The 23918-nt window shown below is 39.0% G+C and overlaps 1 protein-coding gene across 1 annotated transcript in view; it reads left to right on the forward strand.

Annotated features, from left to right (window-relative positions):
* The first annotated feature begins 211 nt into the window (after positions 1–211).
* The window catches only part of ANO9 (anoctamin 9), a 59935-nt gene continuing 36228 nt past the window's right edge, over positions 212–23918 (forward strand). Inside the window, exons 1-5 of the mRNA XM_070766133.1 lie at positions 212–419; positions 9903–9956; positions 15736–15852; positions 16169–16320; positions 17726–17778. Of these exons, the coding sequence (XP_070622234.1) occupies positions 414–419; positions 9903–9956; positions 15736–15852; positions 16169–16320; positions 17726–17778 (382 nt within the window). The 5' untranslated portion in view covers positions 212–413. The remainder of the gene's footprint in view (positions 420–9902; positions 9957–15735; positions 15853–16168; positions 16321–17725; positions 17779–23918) is intronic.

The following is a 23918-nucleotide window of genomic DNA, read 5'->3' on the forward strand; positions in this document are numbered from 1 at the left end:
TTTACTCACTTTGAGGAAGAAAACCAGCTCGCGCTATAGTAACAAAGGGAAGCGCGGAGCGCACACACCCATCTCTGAGCAACACCGCTGAGGGCTTGGCTCTCCCCGCCCCTGCCCCGCCGACTCTTTCGTTATCCAGGTTAAATCTGGCAGAGCGGGAAGTTTAGGGCAAGTTTTTCTTTCTCTCTCTCTCAGCGGCAGGTGGTGGATTGGGTTGTCGGGAGGCGCACCGCAGCCAAACAGTCACACGCGGAAGTCCGGCCGCCTCCAGCACTTCAGGCTTGAATTGAGACCTTGGAGGACGCCTCAGAACAGCATGCGGCGAAGGGGATCCCTGCTCCGGCCCAGCTCCTGAAGCGGGCGAGGAAGTCCGTAGATACGAAGCCAGGAGCGCCGACCTCCCTCCCTCCACCATGCCGGTAAGAGGGCAGAACTGCAGGTCGGGTGTGACCAAACTGACCGAGCCACTTCGGAGGCTCCCGCTATCTCGGGCGAGCGTTGTTGTCCCTTCACATCCTGTGGGTTAGGGCCCAGGTTCGAAAGCTTGGCGTCGTGCGGTGCCAAACACCAACAACTTGAGATTTGGTTCCATCTTGAACACGGACGGAAGTGGTGAATGAGATAAATAAGGAATCCTCCCCCCCCCCGCAGTTAAAATGAACCGCGGCCGGCCCTTTCAGGTTATACCTCCAAGATAATATTGTTGCGTGCCAAGGAGGCACCTGCGAGACCGGAATAAAAACTACGGGCCCCTTATTCAACTTCCCGAATAAATCCCACAGAACCGGGTCGGGATTACATCCGGAGAGCCCATGCGTTTCTTGAGCCTTTGCGGTCTTTCCTTTGTTGTCGAATCGAATCCATTACGCGTTTGGCAAGAATTTCCTTTTCTTACTTTTTTAAAAAAAACCAATTTTGTTAGAAAAAAGGAGTTTTATATACAAATATATATTACATACAAGAATAAACACGCATCTTTCTTTTTCTATGTACTTGTTTGTAAGCAGACTTTTCAAGGGTTTAACCTTTTAGTGGTTAAGGCCAGTAATGGGCTGCTGCCCCCACGGGTGGGGTGGAGGGTGCAGTGGGGGTAATACGTTTATGCACTATTTATAGAATAGAATAGAATAGAATTAATTTTATTGGCCAAGTGTAATTGGACACACAAGGAATTTGTCTTGGTGCATATGCTCTCAGCATACATAAAAGAAAAAGATACATTTGTCAAGAATCATGTGATACAACACTTAATGATTGTCATAGGGGTCAAATAAGCAATGAAGAAACTAATCAATATTAATAAAAATCTTAGGATACAAGCAACAAGTTACAGTCATACAGTCCAAGAGGGAGGAAAAGGATGATAGGAATGATGAGAAAAACTAGTAGACATAGAAGTACAGATTTAGTAAAAAAAAAATTTAAATTGTCCTTCCTTCTCTAGTATCTTAGTATGATCCTTAATTACTTTGAAAATAGGAAATAATTAAATAGTATGTTTTTACCCATAAACGTTTAATCATTTAAATCATTATCTAGAACTGAACTTTTATAGCAATTAAAGAAAATTGAGCCACTTGACTAATCTGTTATCATACTGAACCTTGTGGGATCAGTACAAAACCTTAAAATTTATTTATTTATTTATTTATTTTGTCCAATTCACAATGAAGGTTATAGAGGATATACTCGTAATAAAATATATCAGAGAAAGAATAGAAGAGAAGATATAGGAATAAAATATATCAATGAAATAATAGAGAAAGGATATAGGAATAGAAGAAAAGATATATGAGATAATAATAATAATAATAATAATAATAATAATAATAATAATAATTTATTAGATTTGTATGCTGCCCCTTCGAAGACTCGGAGATATAGGGGAGACAATAGGACGGGATGGAAGGCACACTAGTGCACTTTAATGTTACTGTGCTCCTCAACAAATAATGCTGACTCTCATTTGTCCTTTTTGTGGCTATTCAAATAATGGGACGTCATCAACTGAAAAAGAGTCCAAGCACCTATTTGAAAACTTATCTTGGTTGGTAAGCCACTCCCACTCAGTCACATGACCTTTAATCCCGTGGCATGATTGTCAAACTACTCCCACCTGATCACATGACCCTCAAGCCATATCCACAAAATAAGCCACGGCCACAATTTTGGCATCCCAAACAATTTTGGCATCCCATCACTGGTTAAGGCATCGCGCTAGCCACTTTCTATCAGCTTTAAAGATAGAAGAAGGCAAAGGCGAACTGCTTCTTTAAAATATTGCGGAGAAAACTGCAAGGACTCCTTTAGGCAAATCTCTGAGAAAGAAAGGTGTGGAGGGGAAAGCACAGCGAAACATTTACGTATGGCAACTGTTGAAATTCCCTCCCTCCCTCCCCCCTCCCTCTTTCCTCAAAGTTCATGTTCTGGTTATGGCTGAAAATAGGATCAATAGTTCACTTTTACTTAAAAAATTATTTAGCTTTCATATAAAAACTGGAACATTTTATAGCAAGATACAGTTGGTTTATAATTTAAAACTGTGCAATTGATTGATCGTTCCTTGGAGAAAAACTATTGATTATGTTTATAAAAACTCCCATAGCTTAGAGCAGTGGTTCTCAACCTGTGGGTCACAAAGCTACACGCTAGCTTTCACTTGGAATTGAAGAGTTATGCAGCCCAATGTTTCCTCATAGTTTGAGAGTTGTTTCACTATTTGATTAGCTAACTATCCTGTTTTCAGGGAAGGTGATTGTTGATAAGCTGGAATTTAATTTCAGGAGTGGTTATCCACTCATGCAATTAAAGTTTCCCAAGAATTTCATAACACTTAAGGCTAAGTTGATGGTTTACATCGAAGGCAGGTTCCTGAGGCTAAAGCTGACTCTCTGTTCTGGGTTATCTAATCCTTATTTGATACAGAGCTGCAGGAGCACTCTGAAAATAAACCCAAAGTTTACATAACTAGAATTCAGTGTACAAACCCCAGTCTTAGTAGTGTTGTGAACCATCTGTCTGTTAGCAGCATTGGAAACCAAATAGCATTATTATACCTTATATTTATGCAACATATTAAGGTATAATTTCTTTTGAACATAGTTTATGGAATAGAACAAAATGACTGGGCTCACAAGATCATAAATCCAGCGGTTCTTATATGCCCTTCTCACATATCTGCACTGCAAAAATCTAGATGCTCAATAGATGGCAACAAAGTTAAGTGTAAACAGGTACTCCTTGGTTAACGGCTGATTGTTTTACAATCGTTTGAAGTTACAATGTCTTTGGAGAAGGGCGGTGTACAAGTCTAATAAATACAATACAATGGCCACAGAACAAGTGCTTTAGAGTCCATAAACCACCTCTGGCCATAGTAAAGGGTTGTGGTGCCCTCCAGTCACATGACCACATGTTGGGCACAACTTGATTGATTGATTGATTGCTTGATTGATTGATTGGATTTCTATGTTGCCCCTCTCCGAGGACTCGGGGTGGTCGTCAAGGCATGACCTGTCAAGTCATTCTATGGTCATGTGACCATGATTTATTATTTATTTTTTTGGTGGTTAAGATTATCCTCTAGAAGAGTATTTCTTAAACTTCTTGGAGTCCTTTGTCATTTTTTAAATGTATGGAGCACCCCAAAAGAGGTTAATATGGATGCTAAACTGCTCTCCTCCATGGATTAAAACTATAACAGCTAGCTTTCTGTTAATGTGCTAACAAACGGTAAAAAGCAAAGGATAAATATCGATTCAAATATTTCGCAATTAATCTACAGGATGGATTGTAAATCAGATTATGCCTGATCAAATTAGAGTGGTTTATAGAACAGTATAATAAAAAAAGTAGTGTGCGTTTTCCATTTTCAGTTTCTCTTTATATTATTTTAATCATCTTTGACCCACCTTTCCATAACCTTTTCATTTTGATTGATAAAAATAGGTCCATCCTGCATATAAGGCTTGGATTGTGTTTTGAATCTCAATTAATTTACCGTAACACATTTTAGCAGATCTTGGTCCTTTGTTTCACAGATAGAAGAAATATATTTAGTCTTGAATAGAAATTGGGTTCAAATGCTAAGCTTAAATGATGAAAAGTTTTCAAGGTGATAATGATTCATAAAGTAACCTTTTAAAATACAATTATTAACAGAAACTGATGAAGAATGTTGAAGTTTTTAGATTATTTTTAATATTAGATTTGTTTACATTGTCTTTTTATACTGTTGTTAGCCTCCCTGAGTCTTCGGAGAGGGGCGGCATACAAATCTAATAAGTAAGTAAGTAAGTAAGTAAGTAAGTAAGTAAGTAAGTAAGTAAGTAAGTAAGTAAAAACTCCAAGCAACTAAACCCCTACTATGTTTTGTGCTTTAGAGACAAAAGTAAGCAAAATATTGAATTACCAAAAATTATACACTTGCTGAATAATTGAGAAAGCCAAATAATATATTTTAGAAGTCTATATTTATTGATTATAGAAGGACCTTTGATTGTGTTAATCATGTCCAGTTGTGGAATGTTCTTAGGGAAATGGGAATCACAAAACATCAAATTGCCTCATGCAAAACTCATATCCAGGACAAGAAACTGACTGGCTCCTGGTCAGTAAAGGAGTGAGATGAGGTTGTGTACTCTCTCCTTTTCTATTATATTCACGTTCTGAATCTAAACAGTGGGAAGCTGGATGAATATAAAGAATGTGATTTTAATATTGGAGGAAGAAACAGGAATAACCTGTCCAATGCTGATAAAATTACTCTGATACTGAAAATACAAATGGTCTGCCAGCTCTAATACTGAAAATCAAGAAGCATAGAAGAAAATGGGGTTAAAACGAAATACATGTAGTCCTTCATTTACAACCACAGTTGAGCCCAAAATTTTTCTTGTTAAGTGATACATTTTAAAGCGAGTTTTGCCCCATTTTACAACCTTTCTTGCTAAAGTTGTTATATTAATCATTGCAGGTGTTAAGCCAGTAAGACGGTTGTTAAGGGAATCTGGTTTGCCATTGATTTTGTTTCTCAGAAGGTCGCAAAAAGGATCAAACGACCTTGGGACACAGCAATGGTCATAAACATGAAACAGTTGCAGAGTAGCTGAATTTTGGTCACACGATCATGGGGCTGCTACAAAAGTTTGTAAATGTAAAAAATGGTCACAAGTCACCTTTTTCAGTGCTGTTGTAAATTTGAATGGTCAAATTTACAACACGGTCAAATTTACAACATGACTAGCTCATGTGTGGGAAAGTGATGTCTCTATACCTAAAAAGATCAGAATCATTTAAGCAATAGTTTTCCTTGTGACATTCTATAGAGGTAAAAGTTGGACTTTGAAGAAGCAAGATAGAAAGAATATTAATGCCTTTGAATATTGTGTTGGGGAAGATTCCTAAAAATACCATGGACAGCTAACGAAACAAATGTGATATATCACACTAATAAAGTCAGAATTCTCATTTAAGACACAAATGACCAAGCTAAAATTACTGCGTTTTAGTTGCTATTTTGTGAAGATCTAGCTTTCTTGAGAAGTTTAGAATGTGAGGAAATTCCTCACATTCTAAACTTCCAACCAGCATTATATATCCATGGCTGTTTATCAGTAGAAGAGTTAGGTTTGGGACAGATCATCTGGGCAAATTTTATGTAAGTGTCCATTAAGTGTTAATATTGTTTTGATGCATCTAATCACTGATTAGTCAATGAAAACAGCATGGTAGTTTGCAAAAGAGATTGATGACAATGCAGAAAAACAAAGAAAAAATAAGACTTTATCTATTTTAAATCATAAACTTGGCTGGCACTAGTTATACAGTAGCTATAAGGAGAAATTTTCTGACAGTGAGGACAATCAACCAATGGAACAGCTGGCCTTCAGAGGTTTTGGGAGCTTCATCACTGGAAGCTTTCGAGAAGAGACTGGTGTGTCATCTGCCAGAAATAGTGTAGGGTTTCCTGTTTGAGTTGGGGGTTGGACTAGATTTAATTTAATTTAATTTAATTTAATTGATTCGACTTCTATGCTGCCCAATCCCGTGGGACTCCTGTAGGACCTTGTAGATCAGGGGTCCCCAAACTTTTTACACAGGGGGCCAGTTCACTGTCCCTCAGACTGTTGGAGGGCCAGACTATAAAAAAACCCCTGCGGTTTTCTTAATGCCGCTGCCTTGAGGGAGGAGGAGGAGGTAAAGTGAAGCAAGTCCCCAACTCCTTGCCGAGTTTTCTCTTTCTTTCTTTCTTTCTCTCTCTCTTCCTTCCTCTCCTTTCTCTCTCTCTCTCTCTCTCTCTCTCACTTTCTTTCTCTTTCTCTCACTCACTTTCTTTGTATCTCTCCCTCTGCCTCTCGGTTGTGGCCTCTCCGCCCCATCCCCTTGCCAGCCCACAAGGGGATGGGGAATGCGCGCGTATGCGCAACATTCAGAATAAGAAAAACCTTCGCCATTCAAAAAAGAAAAACTTTAGCCGGTCTCGCAGTTTCGTTGTTCCCCGCCCCCAACTCCAATGCCCGGCTCCATGTAAAATCTCGTGTGCTGCCGCGGGTCGGATAAATTGCCTCAGCGGGCCGCATCCGGCCCCCGGGCCGTAGTTTGGGGACCACTGTTGTAGATGATCTACAAGGTCCCTTCCAACTCTGTTAACCTTCTTAATCTGATGGTACCTGAGTATAAAAATGAATTAGATGATCATTTAAATGTTGAAATGGATTAGATGTCCAAAGTAAGATTGATGGCAATTCAGGTCTTTTGACGATGCCCAATGCCACAGCACCTCTCACCAAAAGTATCAGAGATATCAACTCTACATGTTGTTCAGCCATTATTTTCTGACAGGGCTGTCAAACTTGATAATTTCATAAGAGACAGCCATTCCCAAGGCAACATTTCCTTTGAATTCATAGTACTAAAAAAAAAAAGATAGTATAATAGTTACTTTTACCTTGATTGTAATAATTAGTTTAAATGCAATTAACCAGATTTGTTTCTCTAACCATAATGCTGTTGATAATTAAATGGAGCTATTTTTTTTAGAGACACCTACTCACAGCCAGCTTGCTAGAGGATAGCTATCTTGATATTTTAACTGTGCAGTGGCTGTATTAATCTATTGTTTGCTTCAGTGTTCCCTTTCACAGTGTAGTGGAGTATAGTTCACCCAAGTTTCATAAATCAAAAGTTTATTAAAGCCAGTGCATGTATTGGGACACATAAATATTATCCAACTAAATAAGTCAATACTGAACTGAACTTCTTTCCCATACAAATATATATATATATATGCCAGTAGTTTCATAAAGACTAATACAGTAATAATAGCAATTATTGTTCTCTAGTCCAGCATGTCATTCTTTTGAAATATGGAAGAGAATCCTATAGCAATGAGTGGGTGAAGAAAGTTCTTCTAATCTCATTTTCTGTCACGGCAATGATATTGCCCTCTTTCCCAAAATGCTCAGCTGTGAAATTGGGGTTTGGGGGGGGGTGTCTTGTTTGGCATCTTGGTTCTTGTGAGAAAGTAGTTAATTGTGATTATATTGTATTTCATGATGGTGAAGTAAATAATCATTTAGTGCAAGATGTACACTCAGCTGTTCAGCCCTGAACAGTATTTCTCATGTAGAAGCATCTTCATTTTGTCAACTTGCCTGTTTGGGGATTTTTCCTGACAGAAAGAGTATTTTTCACCAATTGATACTTTCCCTCTAAATATTATTATTCTGTGATCCTCAAGAGAAGTTCAAGCCTTGTAACATTTCCTTCTTGGGTGGTGAATGATACAATTTTGCTTATAGAAGGAGTTATTCAGAGAAGCAGTTTGCTATTAATCGTACCAAAGTCATCATTTCAAAATGTTCTTGTCTGAAGTACAGTACTCTTATTCATAGTTCATGTCATATGGTCCATCCCCCCCCCCCCATTTTCTATTTTATTCCATGCCATTGTACTTTATTCTCTCATTCTTTTCCTGTTTCCCACGCTAATAGGTGGGCAGAATTTCATGCTTGATGATTTTTTCTTGGTACTCAGTAGATTGGTTCCCACTCCCCTTAATAAAACCTTGCCATTTCCACTATCTTTCTTGTATGGATAGAGTATACAGGTACTTATTTTATGCTGGAACCAAGCAATGCCAAAGTAAATTGGTATATTTTCTTTTTTAAAATGTGCACTATAAAAGAAACGAGTCACTGCTTCTCATGAATAATTTCTGTTCCATCCTATTTCCATCCATCCATCCATCCATTCATTTTATTTTGTCAATCTTGTACTAGATAATACATATAAATATATACATAATTTGAATACATGAAATGAATAAAAAAAGGGAACATTAAAACAGTGACAGTAGGCATGCTGGTGCACCTATGCACGCCCCTTACAGATCTCTTAAGAACGGGGTGAGGTTAACAGTAGACAATGTAAGGTTAAAATTTTGGGGGTTTGGATATGAAACCACAGATTTGGGTAGTGTATTCCAGGAATTGACCTCTCTGTTGCTGAAATCATATTTTCTGCAATTGAGTTTGGAACAGTTCATCTTAAGTTTGTATCTGTTGTATGCTCATGTATTGTTGTGGTTGAAGCTGGAGTAGTTATTGACAGGTAGGACATTGTAGCGGATAATTTTATGAACTATGCTTAGGTCATACCGAAGGTGGTGTGGTTCTAAATTGTCTAAGTCCAGAATTGCAAGTCTTGTGGCATAAGGTATCCTGTTGCAAGCAGAGGAGTAGAGGACTCTTCTCATGAAATATCTATGGACATTATCAATTGTATTAATGTCCGATATGCAGTACGTGTTCCAGACAGATGAGCTCTATTCAAGAATTGGTCTATCAAGGTCCTTGACAGAGTGAGGGTCATCTACAAGGTCAGGTCTGCTCAGCTTGTATTTTGGTTCTGATTCTTTTTACCAATGTGTAAAAGAGAGCATTTTTCTGGCTGAGGTTTGGAGTTGCCAATTGTTTGACCATTCTGACAGAAAGTCAAGGTCTTTTTGAAGGGTAGCAGTATTGTCGGTGGTGTAAAATAGTTTTAACACTTGGAGAGGGGTGGCATACAAATCTAATAAATTATTATAAATTATTATTATTATATACATCACTGGCAAAGAGGACGGAGTTGCTTATAATATGATAACAAAGGTCATTTATGTAGAGTATAAAGAGTGTTGATCCTAGAATGCTGCCTTGGGGGACACCACTGTTAACAGGTACAGGATTTGATAGAGTGCTCCCTATTTTGATCACCTGTTGTCTGTTTGACAGGAATGCAATTATCCAATTGTGTAGGGATCCAGAGATGCCATAGCCAGTGTTCCCTCTAAATTTTTTTTGGGGTGGGCGGAAAAGTATAGTGTCTGAGCGGCAGTCCCTTCGGGACTGGGCGGCACTCTTTCCCTCTCATTCTTTCCCTCTCGGCTTCTGGGCAGGTTTGAAAAACTGTGAGTTGATGATGATTTTTAAGTGAGCCATTGCTCACTGCTCAGCTTAGAGGGAACTATGGCCATAGCATTTTAGTTTTAGAAGTAGTTTGTCATGCTCCATGGAATCAAAGGCTTTATAGAAGTCTGTGTAAATTGCATCTATTGCTTTGCCCTGATCAAGTTTTGTAGTCCATGTTTTTCATCTTAGAAGGAAAAAGGCAAATGTCCAAACACCAAGTAATACATTACCAAGTAATGGTTTAATTTTTTGTTGATACCTTTTCTTCCTTTTTTTTCTTTCTTTCTTAAAATGTATTTTGACTGTATAAGGTTGTTAGCCTTATTCTTTAAATGTATAAGGTTGCTCCCCTTATTGTTGCTGCATACAATTGAGAGTGATTTTAAAAAAGTTATGTTCAGGTATAAAAGAAAAAACATTTCTGACCATTGCCATCTTTTTCTCTAGGAAATTCCACTGCTGCAATTATCCCCTTTTGAAGACTATGAAGGACGGATACCAGTAAGTTATAGTTCTGTTGCTTTGGTTTAGAAGCCTTTAAAAATAGTTTTTAAAGTGGATCTAAGGAAATTTTTTACTCTAATCTTAAACAGAGATTTATTTATTTATCTGTTCATTCATTCATTCATTCATTCATTCATTCATACCCTGCCTTTATTATTAATACAAATAACTGAAGGTGGAAAATACATTCAACATACCCGCCTGCTCCTGTTGCCTCCCCAACAAGAAACCCAAGAGAGTGACTGGACTAGAGATAGTACACATCTTAGATTACATTTTCAAAACGTTGTAATTATGATAGGGATCAATCCAACGTTTTCCAAAGCTAGCAATTATTTTGGCTTCACTTCAGAGGTGGGTTCTTGATGGTTCGAACCGGTTCTATAGAAGGAGTAGTGGGAATTTCCCCCTGCTTGCCGAATGGGCAGCGATGGCTGGCTGGACAGGCCCCCAAACCGGCTGTCTCGCCACCCTCCTGCTATTTTTTGCTTTTGCATAGCTGGGTTTTTAGCATTGCACATGTGTGTGTGCCTGCGTAAAGCACGTACACACCTATGCGGCGTGTGAGGAAGCAAACCGACAGTGAGGTAAGTCTGAACCCACCTCTGCTTCACTTGTTTCATAGCTGCTCCTGTTCTTAAACTGAATAGAAATTATTCAATTAGAATTCCAGTGTCATTTAATTCAGTGTTTCCCAACCTTGGCAACTTGAAGATATTTGGACTTCAACTCCCAGAACTCCCCAGCCAGCATTTGCTGGCTGGGGAATTCTGGGAGTTGAAGTCCAAATATCTTCAAGTTGCCAAGGTTGGGAAACACTGATTTAATTCAATTAACTTCTAGGGACTCAAAGAGCACCCTTCTGAGAGCACTTGGCAGCACTTGGTTGAATTTATCATGTAAATTATTTGAACTTGTTTCTTACTTTTGCATTCATAATTGTTCTTTTCCATAGTCCCAGGCAAGGCAGTTTGCAGCATTAAAAAAAACCTGATGCTATTCAGGGAATGAGGATATTCATGGGAAAATCTTTAATGTAGATCTCAGGAGCCTACAGCTCTCTTGCATGAAACAAATTCTACAATTTGCTGGTTCAAATTCAGAAAGTGAACTTTATGTGCCAGTTTTTTGGCACATTCTCAGATTTTAGTAATTAATTTTATCCAGGAGGTGCTTCAGGTTGTGGGAGGGAATGTTGAACCTAGCCTTGTTAGTAAAATGTGTAGGAAATGGAAAGAAACAAGCATGTTTTGCACTACGGAGAGGGGCAGCATACAAGTCCAATCAATCAATCAATCAATCAATCAATCAATCAATCAATCAACCAATCAATAAATAAAATGTATTAGATTTGTTACTGCTAGGGTTAGCAGCCAAAGTGTCAGATGAATATGAATGCACTGACTTGCTAAAAAAAATTCCATCTTTAAAAAATATTAACATCCTATTCAACCCAGAATTACACTTTATACACTATATAATGACATAGTGGTTATATCATGATTTATCTTTATAGGGCTTACTAGACAAACCTCTCCTCAACTAGGAATGTTCAAAGTGTAAGACATAACTTATGGAGAATTGCAAGCCAAATGACGAAGCTTCACTTCTTTCCCCTTTGCCAGAATATGGTGTATACACTGATGCTGTTCTTCAATGTCCCTTGTGCTCCTATCAATAGTTTCTCCTGAATTGAATTCTTTAGAATAGAGTAGAATTCTTTATTGGCCAGGTGTGATTGCACACACAAGGAATTAGTCTTTGGTGCATATGCTCCCAGTGTACATAAAATAAAAAGATACATTTGTCAAGAATCATGAGGTACATCACTGAATGATTGTCATAGGTGTCAAATAAGTAATGAGGAAACAATCATGCCTCTGTCGTCAGGCATGGGGGAATTGAGATATTCCCTTCCCCCTGGCTTATCAAATTCATGCATGGTATGTCTGTATGTATGATTGGTTCTTTAAATTGGGGTTTTTAAAATTACTTTTAATATTAGATTTGTTTATATTGTCTTTTTACTGTTGTTAGCCGCCCCGAGTCTGCGGAGAGGGGCGGCATACAAATCAAATCAATAAATAGATAGATAGATAGATAGATAGATAGATAGATAGATAGATAAAAATCTTAAGGATACAAGCAACAAGTTACATTCATACAGTCATAAGTGGAAGGAAATGTGTGATAGGAATGATGAGAAAAAACTAGTAGTAATACTAGTGCAGAGTTAGTCAATAGTTTGACAGTGTTGAGGGAATTATTTGTTTAGCAGAGTGATGGTGTTTGGGGAAAAACTGTTCTTGTGTCTAGTCGTCTTGGTGTGCAGTGCTCTGTTGCGGTGTTTTGAGGATAGGAGTTGAAACAGTTTATGTCCAGGATGCGAGGAGTCAGTAAATATTTTCACCGCCCTGTTTTTGACTTGTGCAGTATACAGGTCCTCAATGGAAGGCAGGTTGCAGCAATTGTTTTTTCTGCAGTTCTGATTATCCTCTGAAGTCTGTGTTGATCTTGCTGGGTTGCAGAACCAAACCAGGCAGTTATGCAATGCTACTAGCAAGGCATGTCAACCAGAGCCAAGGCACTCTGATCTAATTTCTACTTTCCCAGGTGTGGTTCTTTTCCCTGAAAGATTACACAAGGTACCGAGCTAGCATACTCCTTCTAGAAAGCAAATCCTCATGAGGTGTCAACCTTCTGTCAGAAGTAGAACAGTGTGGAGTCTGTGCAGTTCAGTGACAGGATAGAAATGTCTCTACATCGGCACAGGGCATTTTTATATATACTTAGACATGCACATGTGTAGCCCAGTTGAGGCAAACAGACCATCATGAGATCAAACTAAGGGTGATATAAACACACAGAAATAGAATCTCTCAAATACAAATGAAGCCTTGCAGAAAGAATCAATTTTCCTCCCGCTTCCTCTTCAAGGGCAGCAGACGAGAGAAGGCATTCAAGGTAGAACGTATACAATACTTTCACACATATCCTACAACAGTGGTTCTCAACCTTTCCAATGTTGTGATCCTTTAATACAGTTCCTCATGTTGTGGTTACCCCCAACAATAATTTTAGCACCAGTTCTCCCAACATAGCTTTAAGCTGATTGGCAGAGAGACACCCCCACCGTAAATGCCTGATTGGTCAGATTGTAAAAATATATTCCAAGGTGCCAGAATTTGTCTTTTCCCATGGTCTTAGGCGACCTCTGTGAAACGGTTGTTCGACCCCCAATGGGGTCTTGACTTCCAGCTTGAGAACCACTGTCCTACAATGAAACAGATGAATAAACAACAGAAGTCTCAGCATTTAACTTACAAAAGATATAGTATAAGACTTACACAACTACAGAAAGTGTGAATATCTTGGTGCACGGCACAATCAAATCAGCGCCCAACCGTTTACAGTGAATTTACTACCCCAGGCCATGTATTTGTGTATATGTGTGTATTGGGAAGCACAGAGCAGATTGCCTATTCTCCACTTTGGGACACGTGAATAGAAGAGTCAAGGAATGGAGCCCTAGAATGGAGCAATAGTCAACATTTTGGACCACTGCAACTGCCTCTCTCATACGGATGCACAAGGACATTTTTCAGGGTTTTTTTCCTCTCTGAAGACACAGGCCTGATCAAATATAATTTCAAATTCTTTCTTTGTTTTGCCATTTTGCCCCCTCCCCACCCCACAGTTATTTTGGTTGGATTTTGTCCTGGTTTGGGAAATGTTGCTGGCCATCAGAGTCTGGATCACCTTTACAAAAAAAAAATCCTGTCTGTTGGGTGTGTGTGTGTGTGGTTTGAAGAATAAAAATCCATTTATAATCCATCTGGATTTGTTAATGGTTAGTATGTTCAGACATTATTGTCTGCTACAATAATTGTGTTAGAGAACTTGGAATTCTGCAGCAGTCTGAATACCATCTTTATCTGGACCCTTAAATTTCATATCTCAAGACCTAAAATGGTCACCTAACATAAAAAACGTTATCAAAAAAGCACAGAATGTTCTTTCTCCGCCAACTCAGGAAGCTCAAACTGCCCAAGGAGCTGCTGATACAGTTCTACAGAGGAATCATTGAGTCTGTGAGCAGCACTCTATAACTGTCTGATTTGGTTCTGCAACCCAACAAGATAGACACAGACTTGAGAGGATAATCAGAACTGCAAAAAAACCAATTACTGACAACCTGCCTTCCATTGAGGACCTGTATACTGCACGAGTCAAAAAGAGGGCTGAGAAAATATTTACTGACCTTTTGCATCCTGGACATAAACTGTTTCAACTCATACCCTCAAAACGTTGCTACAGAGCACTGCACACCAAGATAACTAGATACAAGAACAGTTTTTTCTCGAATGCCATCACTCTGCAAAACAATAATTCCCTCAACACTGTCAAACTATTTACTTAGTCTGCACTACTATTACTACTAGTTTTTCTTATTTACTTATTTATTTATTTATTATTAGAGTTGGAAGGGACCTTGCAGGTCATCTAGTCCAACCCCCTGCTGGTGCAGGAGACCCTACATCATGCTATAGAGCACTGCACACCAAGACAAGTAGGCACAAGAACAGTTTTTTCTCGAACACCATCACTCTGCTAAACAAATAATTCCCTCAACACTGTCAAACTCTTTACTAAGTTTGCACTACTATTACTACTAGTTTTTCCTCATCATTCCTATCACCTGTTTCCTCCCACTTATGACTGTAACTTGTTGTTTGTATCCTTAAGATTTTTATTAATATTGATTGTTTCTTCATTGCTTATTTGACCGCTATGACAATCATTAAGTGTTGTACCTCATGATTCTTGACAAATGTATATTTTCTTTTATGTACACTGAGAGCATATGTACCAAAGACAAATTGCTTGTGTGTTCAATCACACTTGGCCGATAAAGAATTCTATTCTATTCTATTCTATTTTGTTTATTTTTGTTAGACAGTTAAGTTGCATTATTTAGCCTGTACCTTTATTTATTTCAATTTATTCTCTAGTTAGTAGTGGAATTTTACAAATTCCAGGCGGGGAATGTGCTGTTACCACTGTAGTATTAAGAGATGTTTCTTTAAGACATTGCATTAAGGGAATTGTAGTTAGATTGCATTCTGGGTAATGTAGGTTTATAAATGACCACATCTGTGTATTCCTATTGGCTCTGTACCAACCAGGATGAGGGGTAGTTGGAGAGAGCATTCCAGCAGGTTCTTTGCTATTCACTAAATAAACCAGCATATAAAAGCAACATGTAGAACAGCACAAAGGCAGAGCTGGGGATGATTCAACCTCTTTTTACCTGTACAATGGGAAAGATTACACTGCAGAAGAATCACATCATAATCGTGATATCTCGATGTGCTGTTAATACTCTGGGAGTATACTTTGGGTGAAAATGGAGCTCCACCCCAGAGCACCCAATTTGCACTGCAAGATGTTGAAAGAAAATGCAGGATGTTCTGCATAAGCCACGTTCACAATGTGGTAATAAAATTTTGGCAGCCCTTCACTGTATATGTGTAATGTATGCATACATACTAAGTCCCTGGGGGTTGGTTGGCATATTAGCTTAATACAGAGATCTTCAAACTTGACAACCTTAAGACTTGTGGAGATCAACTCCATGAACTCCACAAGTTTTAAAGTTGCCAAGTTTGAAGACCTCTGCTTTAATGTGTCGTTGTTATTGTTGTTGTTTCCTTCTATGAAAGAAGGAAAGCTTGTTATTGATTTTTAACTAGTTGATTGTTTTTTCTCTGACCAGTTCCCTGAGGAATGGGACTTTGTCTTGGTTTGTGATGATCACATAATCAACAGTAAGGAGGATCGCAAGAAAAAGAAGTTTCTGGAAGAACTGCACAAGAAAGGGTTCATTATCAAGGTAAGACTGATATCTCTTTTCCCCCTAAAGCTGACACCACATTACTGGATATTGAGCCGGCATGCTGATTTGAAGCTCTTGCTTACAAAAGGCCCACAGCTTTCCTTGCTCAGGATTGGAGCTGATGTCAGGTGGCTCAGTCTGACAACACAACTAGCTCATGCTTTGATAAAGTGGATATGATCTGTCTAATTGGCCTTTTCTCAAGCATGATCATAATATTTTTGCACCAAATCATGAGTATGTGAATTGAGAATTGTCCTAGACTGATGTCTTATAAGTCTTGGCGTCATTTATTTTTCCATCAAATTCTTAGGAAATTAGGGAACGAAAACTCTTTTATGGAGTTTATGCACCGAGTGGAATCTTTCGAAAATACCAGTGGCTTCTGAATAATCCTGATAATGAATCGGAGCATCTGATTCCAGAGCAAATAGATTACCAACAGTCAGCAATCACTTCAAAAAGGTAAGGTATGTCACGCTGTGGGTTGACAGCCTCCAAAGACATTAAGAAACATCCTGTAGTTAAATGGTTAACTCTGTTTGTTAATGTAGCTCCTTCCTTTCTATGATGTAACACTGCTTTGCTCACTTCCTTTCTTACAGAGGAAGAGAAGCTAGCAGACATCTTCTTTTCTTAGTCTTTAAGATGTGAAGACATGCTTTCTGCCTTATAATCATTTTTTACTTTTCTAATAAAGTTAAGTTCGTTATGAAGGTCTGCTTGTAGCTCAATTCCATCGACCTCCGTGGAAACCTCACGGCCAGCCAGCCAGCCAGCCAGCCAGCCGGCCAGCCGGCCAGCCGGCCAGCCGGCCAGCCAGCCGGTGTATACAGTTTGTGCTCAAATGAAGCTGCTGTCCAAACAGTTAATAAGTCATGAGGTCATAAATTAATAGGAAAATTGTTTTGAAGAAAATATTTTGATTAGCACAGAGACTATTGCATAGTTTAACTGAGGACTTCTAATTGTGGAGAAATGAGGATCAATTGGGAATCACTTTCTAAGACATTTCAAAATTGCAGAGATATCAACGCAATTCATTTCCACATAATATTAACCAATAGAGAGATTTTTGCTAAGGCCTTTGTGGTTACTAGACAGTGCAGGGAAACTACTGAGCAGCTGTGCAGATTAGTGCGTGGCGGTCCCCAACCTATCCGGTTTGGCAGACCAGCGGGGATGGGTGGGAGAGAGGGGATGGTTCTGTGTGAGTGGCAGCCATGCGTGCATGCAGCTCCATTTGCACAAGTGAGGGCACATGCCTGCTGGCTTTGCAAATGCACTCATGCATGCGTGCGCTCACCTGCTCCTTGTGTGGCCCAGTTCAGAATGGTTGGGGACCCCTGGTGTAGAATGCAGAGATAGAGCTGGAAGCTGGAAGCAAACAAACCAAACCCAAAACTTCAAGGAAGGACTGAAGCAGGGAGGTCAATCCTTACAGATGCTTCACTGGCAATGCCCCTGGTAAACTGCTGCCTCCTTTCCCTAATTCTCAGACATTGATCTATTTGCTCCTGTTTCTCTAAATGGCACCAGCAGGAGAAAGTAGGATCACCGTTTAGGGATAAAAAGTGAAAACGTTTTCAGGATAAAAGTTATATGCCTAAAGAAGCTCTATACTAGAAACAAAAAAAATAAATAAAACTTGTTGAGGGGAGGGAGAATCTCTATATTAGGAAGAAATACTTTTCCTCTCTATATAATACTATATCCTCTAACCTTCATTGTGTATTATTGTGTATTGGACAAAATAAATAAATAAAATAAAATAAATACTTTTCTATCATGGATGCTAACAATTGTATTTATTTCTGCCTCTCAACAGTTTATACTAGCATTGCTGATTTTTGGTTCTTGTATATTTTAGGATACGTATTGTGAGTTTTCTCTTGCACAACACGGAAATTTCAAATACCAAAGGTATGAAAAAACGTTACTCTTTATTAATGTAAATATAATCCATTTGTATTTTATTTCTTTGGTTTTTTTTGCTATTTATTTATTTAATTCGACTTCTATGCCGCCCAATCCTGAAGGTCTTAGGGTGGCTTACAATAACAATAAAAATACACAATAAAAATAAGTCAAATATACAATCTAAAACAACAAAACTGTGATTAAAAACCCACAATTAAACAATCAAGACAAAATGCCTGCATACTATTCATACTATTTGGCCATGATAGTTGTTAATTCATGGCCCCCAGGCCTGCCAGAAAAGCCAGGTCTTTGTGGCCTTATGGAAGGCCAGTAGGGTGGGAGCAGTATGGACATTGGGGGGAAATTGATTTCATACAGCCGGGGTGGCAACAGAGAAGACCCTCCCTCGCGGCCCCGCCAACCTGCATTGCTTAGTCCACGGGACCTGGAGGAGGCCAACTCTGTGTGCTCCTATTGGTCTCTGGGAGGTATGTGCCCTGAACTATGTAGGGCTTCACAGGTAATAACGAACCCCTTGAATTGTGCCCGGAGACTAATAGGAAGCCAGTGCAGCTCGCGGAGTGTAGGCGTTAAATGGATGTACCCAGTACACCCATAACAGCTTGCACAGCTGCATTCTGGATTATTTGCAATCTCCGAGCCCCATGTATAGCTTTAATTTTATTTTAATTTTAATTTCACTTGGCAGTGCCTTTTCACAAATGCAGCTATGATCACAATCAGTTTTATTACTCATGTAGAGACACACCCCAGTGTGGGGAGGCTTCATCCTTTATTGCAGGGGTCCCCAACATTGGTAACTTTAAGACTTGTGGACTTCAACTTCCAGAATTCCTCAGCCAGCTTTGCCCACTTTCTGTTGAGTAGTAATGATGTGATAAACTGAAAAAAGTGTCACTCCAGACAAAGCCATCTGATGCTCTTTGGGTCCAGTGTTTCATTTGTAATTGCAGGGTGGTGAATTGGAGGCAGTGTGATGATGTTTATGTGATGACAACAAGGTTCAAATTCTACTCAGAAATAGCTCATGCTTTGTTGCAGAAAACATTTTGTACAATACACAAAATTCCAGAATTGTCATCTAATGACTGTTCAAATCTTTGCGATACAGAAAGAATACCCCCCTATGTTCTTTCTTTCGTGTCATTTCTTTGCTGTGGCTCCTGTGGAGGGGGGAGGAGGAAATCAGTGGTGGGATTCAGGTTTTTTTTACTACAAGTTTTGTGGGTGTGACTTGGTGGGCGTGGCAGGTGAAGGATACTATAAAATCCCCATTTCCTCCCAATCAGCTGGGACTCGGGAGGCAGAGAATAGATGGGGGCGGGGTCAATCAGAGGTGGTATTTACCGATTCTTCAAACTACTCAAAATTTCCACTACTGGTTCTCCAGAATTGGTCAGAACCTGTTGAATCCCACCACTGGAGATCAGGTTAGCTTCTCCATCTTTTTTTTAAAAGTTTTTTTTATTTTTCTCCACATAAAACGTACATAACACATATACTTTCAACAGCAAACTATATGTTTATAACATATCTTATAGTAAAATAATAAAACCTTCCAAATCACATTTTAAATTCTCAATAGTTCAGTATGTCCAAAAAATTTATTTCCAATAACTAATTTTAATTTTATTAAGTGCATACTAAACTATTTTTCTCAATTTTTCCTTCTATTAATCACAATCTTAAAACGTATATCTATTTCCATTCTATTCTAATTTAATTTTAGATATATGTTATTTATTTATCTAATGCTGCCTCCTTGTCTATTTTTGTCATCCAGTTTATCACAATCATATTTCTCATTTCCTTCTCTCCCATTTATATTAAATTAATAATAAAAACTTTATATTCTTTTTAAAACCAGTCATAAAATTTCACCCAAACTTTATAAAACTCCGAGTCGTCTTTATCTTTAATTTTCATTGCCATTCTATTCATTTCTGCACAGTCCATTATCTTTTTTACTACTTCTCTCTGTGTTGGTATTTTATTCAATTTCCAGTTTTGCACAAATACTGTTCTAGGGGCTGTTACTATGTGTACAATATGTTTCTTCTTGGTTAAATTTCTTTGGCAGTATGCCCAATAAGAATATTTCAGGTATTTTGTTTTAAAATCTTTTCAATCCATGTTTGAATCTGTGCAATATTTTTTGGCTTCCGTGCAAATCCACCACATATGATAAAAGGAGCCAGGTATAGGGTTACATTTCCAACACTTCATTGATTTGTTCTTAATTTTTTTTGCTATTCTCTCTAGAGACATATGCCATCTGTAAAACATCTTATACATACGTATTTTCTTTAAATGCTGTTGCCATTGCCATTTTATAGTTCCTTTCCCATTGTTGCTGCCACTCATTTATATCTATTTTGTGTCCTATACATCTCATCCATTTTATCATCGTCTCTTTCACTTGTTCAAATTCTAATTCTCCATCTTCTGATTTAGGGCTTTAATACCAAGACCAGTAAATTACACCTGAGAATATTCAGGCAACGAGTCAAGGTAGAATACAGATCACATTAGCCTGTTTTTAAAGCTGGGGCCAACGGTCTTTTAAATCATCAGAAGTTACCAAACTCTTTTCAAAGGCAGATATAAATGATTTAGCTTGCAGTAATCCAGTTTTTCTCCCTAAAGGACAAGTCAGGTAATCCAGTCTGCTTTCCCCCAACATGGTTATATGCTCAGCTGACTCAACAGCCCCATTTGGGTTTAAGTAATTTCTTTTGTCATTAAAATGAGTTAAAATGATCTACAAATATCCATGATGTCTTGTAGTTTGCTTTAGGAAAGGCTGATGTACTGTATTTTAGTTTAATCTATTTTTGTGAATTGTTTATTTAGCTAAAATGCTACATTAGGCTTAGAATATTTATCAAATGAATGAGTAACAGAGACTAGCACAGAAGAATTATCCTTAATTGTCACAGACATTCCAATATGTGTGTGTGTGTGTGTGTGTGTATGTATATATATATATATATATATATATATATATATATATATATATATATACACATATGTACTATATGTATGTAGGTGTATATATATGTTTGTGTGTGTGTTTGTGTGTGTGTATGAGATATTTAAATATATATATTTAGGTATATGTATATGCTTCAAGGAGATAGATAGATATATTCGGGGAGATATTTTAAGGCTTTGTTAAGATACTAACTTGAATGTCGTCCCAGAGGATTGGGGCTTGGCAATTGTGATCCCAATTTTTAAGAGGGGGAAAAGAGATGACCCTGCCAACTATAGACCAATAAATCTATTAAATATAATTAGTAAACTTTACGCCAAACACCTACAAAGCAAGCTAAAGGAGTGGCTGGATTCTGAGAATCCGATCACTGAAAAGCAAGCCTGCTTTAGAGAGGGAAGGGGCACTTTGGATCAATGCTTAGTCCTCCGCCATCTTATAGAAAAATACATCTAAAATAGTCCTGTATCACTATATGCTGGATTTATAGATCTCAAGGCAGCCTTTGATTCAGTAACTAGGACTAAATTATGGGAGAAGTTAGAAGCTGCTTCTATTGATCAAAGGCTTCTTTACTACATGCCCTACATACCAAGACGTCCCTCAAGGTGAGGTGTAATATGCAAGGGTCCATCTCAAAGCCAGTTAAAACTGAAAGAGGGGTTAAACAGGGGTGCATCCTGGCCCTCCTACTTTTCAACTTTTATATAAATGATATGGCAAAATGGTTGAACAAACGAAATCAACCCCCCCCCCTAAAATAGGCGACTGAAACATCGCCCTTTTGCTCTATGCAGATGACGCCGTGATCCTCTCCAGGACGCCAGTAGGCCTTAAAAGAGCCTTGCGAGGCCTTCTTTAGTACTGTAATAACAATAACCTGAGTATAAATTATGAAAAAACAAAGGTCATGGGCTTTGCAAAACCCCCCAAAATTTACTCATGGTATCTTGATGGGCACAAAATAGAGCAGGTAACCACATTTAAATGCCTGGGGATGGTCTTTCAGGCCAATGGCTCAAGGAAAGCACATGGAGAATATGCAGCTGCCTTGGGCCAAAGATCAGCGAGCTCCATTCTCATTTTTTTCGGCACAAAGGGAGGTTATTATGTTCCTGCTGCTATCAAGCTTTTTAAGGCCAAGTCGCTAGCTCAGCTTCTTTACGGGTCCTTGCTTGGACCGCCAGCTTCAGCTTTACACTTTACACCACTAGAATTAGTTCAATCCAAATTTATTAGAGCAATTCTCCAGATGCCACGTTGTGTCTCAAATGCACTTCTGCGCCTGGAGACTGGACTGATAAAAGTCGAAGCAAGAATCTGTATAGCGTCTCTAAATATGTGGTTAAAGCTTAATTTTTTTCCGCAAGGTCTTGCTCCGTTAATCCTTCACGATGAATTTTCCTCCTCATGGATTATGGCCATTGAGTTCAATCTTCACAAATTAGGCTTCTCCCCAGATTTAATACTCTAGATGAACTGTGATCTAGCAGGACAGACCTTGCGACAAAGGGTGGAGGACATCAAGAAGCAGGAGCAGGGCCACCATCAGGAATTTTGGGGCCCCATACAGCCTAAGTGTCTGGGCCCCCCCCGGCCATTTTAAAACTACTGCCCCCCAAATCCTGTGCCATGCCCACCATGGCCACACACCCTGGGCAAGCCCTCCCCCGGCCCTCTGAGGTCAAGCACAGCCCTGATGTGGCCCTCAATGAAATTGAGTTTGACACCCCTGGCCTAGAGGCTAAATCCTATGAACAAGGGCTAAGAGAATGAGTATGTTTAGCTCAATAAATAGAAAACTGAGGGTGAATATAATAGTAGTTTCCCAATCCTTAAAGGGCTGCCACAGAGCAGATGGCATCTATTTATTCTCCATGCCACCTGAAGGTAGTACAAGAAGCAATGGGCGGAACCTCACCAAGAAGAAATGCAATCTGGAAATAAGGAAAAACTTGGGACTGGGCGGCATATAAATAATAAATAAATAAATAAATAAATAAATCCCTTCTTTTTAATTAAAAGAAATTAATAGAAACATAGAAGACTGATGGCAGAAAAAGACCTCATGGTCCATCTAGTCTGCCCTTATACTATTTCCTGTATTTTATCTTACAATGGATATATGTTTATCCCAGGCATGTTTAAATTCAGATACTGTGGATTTACCAACCACGTCTGCTGGAAGTTTGTTCCAAGCATCTACTACTCTTTCAGTGAAATAATGTTTTCTCAGATTGCTTTTGATCTTTCCCCTAACTAACTTCAGATTGTGTCCCCTTGTCCTTGTGTTCACTTTCCTATTAAAAACACTTCTCTCCTGGACCTTATTTAACCCTTTAATAATAATTAATAATAATAATAATAATAATAATAATAATTTATTAGATTTGTATGCCGCCCCTCTCCGAAGACTCGGGGCTGCTCACAACAAGCGATAAAACAATATTGTACAGGCACAAATCTAATATTAAGAAAAAACTAAAAACCCTATCAATTAAAAAAACCAAACAACACATACATACCAAACATAAATTATAATAAGCCTGGGGGAAAGGTGTCTCAAATCCCCCATGCCTGGCGGTATAGATGGGTCTTAAGTAGTTTACGGAAGACAAGGAGGGTGGGAGCAGTTCTAATCTCCGGGGGGAGTTGATTCCAGAGGGCCGGGGCCGCCACAGAGAAGGCTCTTCCCCTGGGGCCCGCCAGACGACATTGTTTAGTCGACGGGACCTGGAGAAGGCCGACTCTCTGGGACCTTATTGGCCGCTGGGATTCGTGCGGTAGTAGGCGGTTCCGGAGGTATTCTGGTCCAATGCCATGTAGGGCTTTAAAGGTCATAACCAACACTTTGAATTGTGACCGGAAACTGATCGGCAGCCAATGCAGGCCACGGAGTGTTGTAGAAACGTGGGCGAATCTGGGAAGCCCCACGATGGCTCTCGCGGCTGCGTTCTGCACGATCTGAAGTTTCCAAACACTTTTCAAAGGTAGCCCCATGTAGAGAGCGTTGCAGTAATCGAACCTCGAGGTGATAAGGGCATGAGTGACTGTGAGTAATGACTCCCTGTCCAAATAGGGCCGCAACTGGTGCACCAGGCGAACCTGGGCAAACGCCCTCCTC

The sequence above is a fragment of the Erythrolamprus reginae genome, chromosome 1 (genome assembly GCF_031021105.1).
Source record: "Erythrolamprus reginae isolate rEryReg1 chromosome 1, rEryReg1.hap1, whole genome shotgun sequence".
In the NCBI taxonomy this organism is placed as follows: domain Eukaryota; kingdom Metazoa; phylum Chordata; class Lepidosauria; order Squamata; family Dipsadidae; genus Erythrolamprus; species Erythrolamprus reginae.